The sequence below is a fragment of the Eimeria acervulina genome, genomic scaffold, assembly GCF_000499425.1.
Source record: "Eimeria acervulina Houghton genomic scaffold, Eah_scaff2404, whole genome shotgun sequence".
In the NCBI taxonomy this organism is placed as follows: domain Eukaryota; phylum Apicomplexa; class Conoidasida; order Eucoccidiorida; family Eimeriidae; genus Eimeria; species Eimeria acervulina.
In genome coordinates, this window is record NW_013549985.1 from 1 (window position 1) to 2108 (window position 2108).

General features: G+C 53.5%; 1 protein-coding gene across 1 annotated transcript in view; it reads right to left on the bottom strand.

Moving 5' to 3' along the window:
* Window positions 1–128: 128 nt before the first annotated feature.
* Window positions 129–2108, bottom strand: part of EAH_00066390 (hypothetical protein) — a gene marked incomplete at both ends in the record, with an annotated part of 2105 nt that continues 125 nt past the window's right edge. Inside the window, 2 exons of the mRNA XM_013396372.1 lie at window positions 129–269; window positions 754–1980. Of these exons, the coding sequence (XP_013251826.1) occupies window positions 129–269; window positions 754–1980 (1368 nt within the window). The remainder of the gene's footprint in view (window positions 270–753; window positions 1981–2108) is intronic.

Consider the following 2108-nt stretch of genomic DNA (forward strand, 5'->3'; position numbering starts at 1 on the left):
TTTCAGGTCCTCGAGGAAGGGCGAATCCTTCTTCAGTACTTCTCTGCAACTATCAAGTGCCGTATCTGCAAACCGGCGGGTTGAAAAAAACGGCCAATGACAGGTCAAAGCCTAGATTATCTTCCTCCTCAGGCGGAGGTGTCTCCTGGACTAGAGGAATGCGGTGAAGCGGATGGGTCTACAGACGGCACCTCCCAAAGCACCTGGTTGAGCACTTCGGCATTTGGGAAGAATCCTCCATTCTCCGGCAGCAGCACTGCAGCTGTTTCCTGAAGAGACACGACAAAAACAGCAGCAACAGAAGCGCCAGAAACAGCAAAACCAGACGGACCAGCCATGACAACAGCAAAAAACAAGGACAAGAACAAGAACAAGAACAACAACAACAACAAGAACAACAACAACTACAAGAACAACAACAGCAACATGGAACCAAACAACAGCAACAGCAGCAGAACAGCAACGATGACGACGATAACGACAACAAGAACAAGAACAGCGAGAACAATAGCAGGAAGAGCAACTACACTATTCAGTCCGGGAATACTGCACTTCATCAGCTGCTCCGAACAACTATATGCACACATAGACGCATGCGCACGCATCCACCAGACAGTTTAACGACTTTAGTGGCGACTGCTACAGCAAATACAGGACGCAACACGTGGTGGCGTCTAGTTTATTGCATGCATGCATGCACAGCTTGCATGTAGCAGCTCCAACGTGTTGAGGCGACCCCCGTTGCCCACGCACCATGATACGCGCAGGCAGCAGCAGCTGCGGGACAGTACTAGGGTCATCAGAAGAAGAAATCACTGCGGTTGGATCGTATTGCTGGAAGCTGACTCCTCCTCCTGCACGTGTCCCAGCTGATGCTATCCACGATACACGGTTTGCAAATGAGTCACGTGGCATAATTTGGGGAGTTGGGGGGCCTGGATCTGGCTCCTGTCTAACGCTGAATCTTTGCTTACGCCGTCCCCTTGGCCTCTTTGCTGTTGGCGAGGGCACTGAGGGCCCTTCATCCACAGTATTAGACGGAGCTCTCCCGCCCGGGCCAGAGGCTCCTAGTGCAACTTCAGCTGAGCCATCGGATATATTTTGGGGGGTTGAGGGGTCTGGAGATGGCTCCTGCTCATCGCCAATTCTCCGCTTACGGCCTCTTCTAAGAATGATTGGTACTGGACGGCGCTTTGAGGGATTTTCACGCACATTACTCGATGGACGACTCCCGTCCAGGCCAGAGCCTCCTGCTGCATCAGCAGCTGAGCCACTTGGTACATTTTGGGGGGTTGAGGGGCGTGGAGATGGCTTCTGGTTATCGATCGTTTTCTGCCTACGGTTTCTCCTAGACGTTCGTGGTACCCAAGAGGGCTCTGCGAGCTCTTCTTGCACCGTACTCGATGAAGCTCTCCCGTCCAGTCCAGAGGCTGCTGCTGATGTGGCGGTCCACGAACCAGCAGAACGATTCAGCAGTTCAGAGTTCTGTGGTTCGTCTGCTGGCGGTAAGGCCGATTCAGCAAGGGGAACTTCGCTGCCAAGTAGCACGGCGTCAATAAAAGCAAGCAGGCCAGGGTCAAGAGGGGAGGCAGGCTGGAGCGGGCCGTCGTCGAGCGGCACCTCAAGTATCAGCAGTCCTACCCAATGCCCCTCATCGGATGCGTCTTCGCCTCTCCCGTTAGGACCTGCTTCTTCTCCGTCTGCCGTTACCTGTTCAGCCGTTTCTGCCAGGAATAGTGGAGCTGACGCGCCGGCGGTCACCTCCACTGAAGGAGCAAAATCTGCATGCACTATATCTGCTGTTAGTTCATCCGCTGGCGTAGGGCCAAGGAGCAATTGAATGCCCGGACCTTCTGAGTCCTGTTGGTTATCTAAGGACGTATCGTCATGGGAGTCGGTAATACTTGGATCGGATACCCTGCATTTTCCGTCCCCCCAGATAGAGTCCAGCCTGCGGGCGAAAGACGCAGTCTTAATTGTCTTTCTCACAAACAAACTGCAAATGTAGACAAGGAATATCGTAGCGGAAATGGCAGAAAATGATGCGGACAACAGTGAGATCCTCGACTGTCGCGCCGTCGTGGAGGCCCTGCCCCACTTACGTTGCA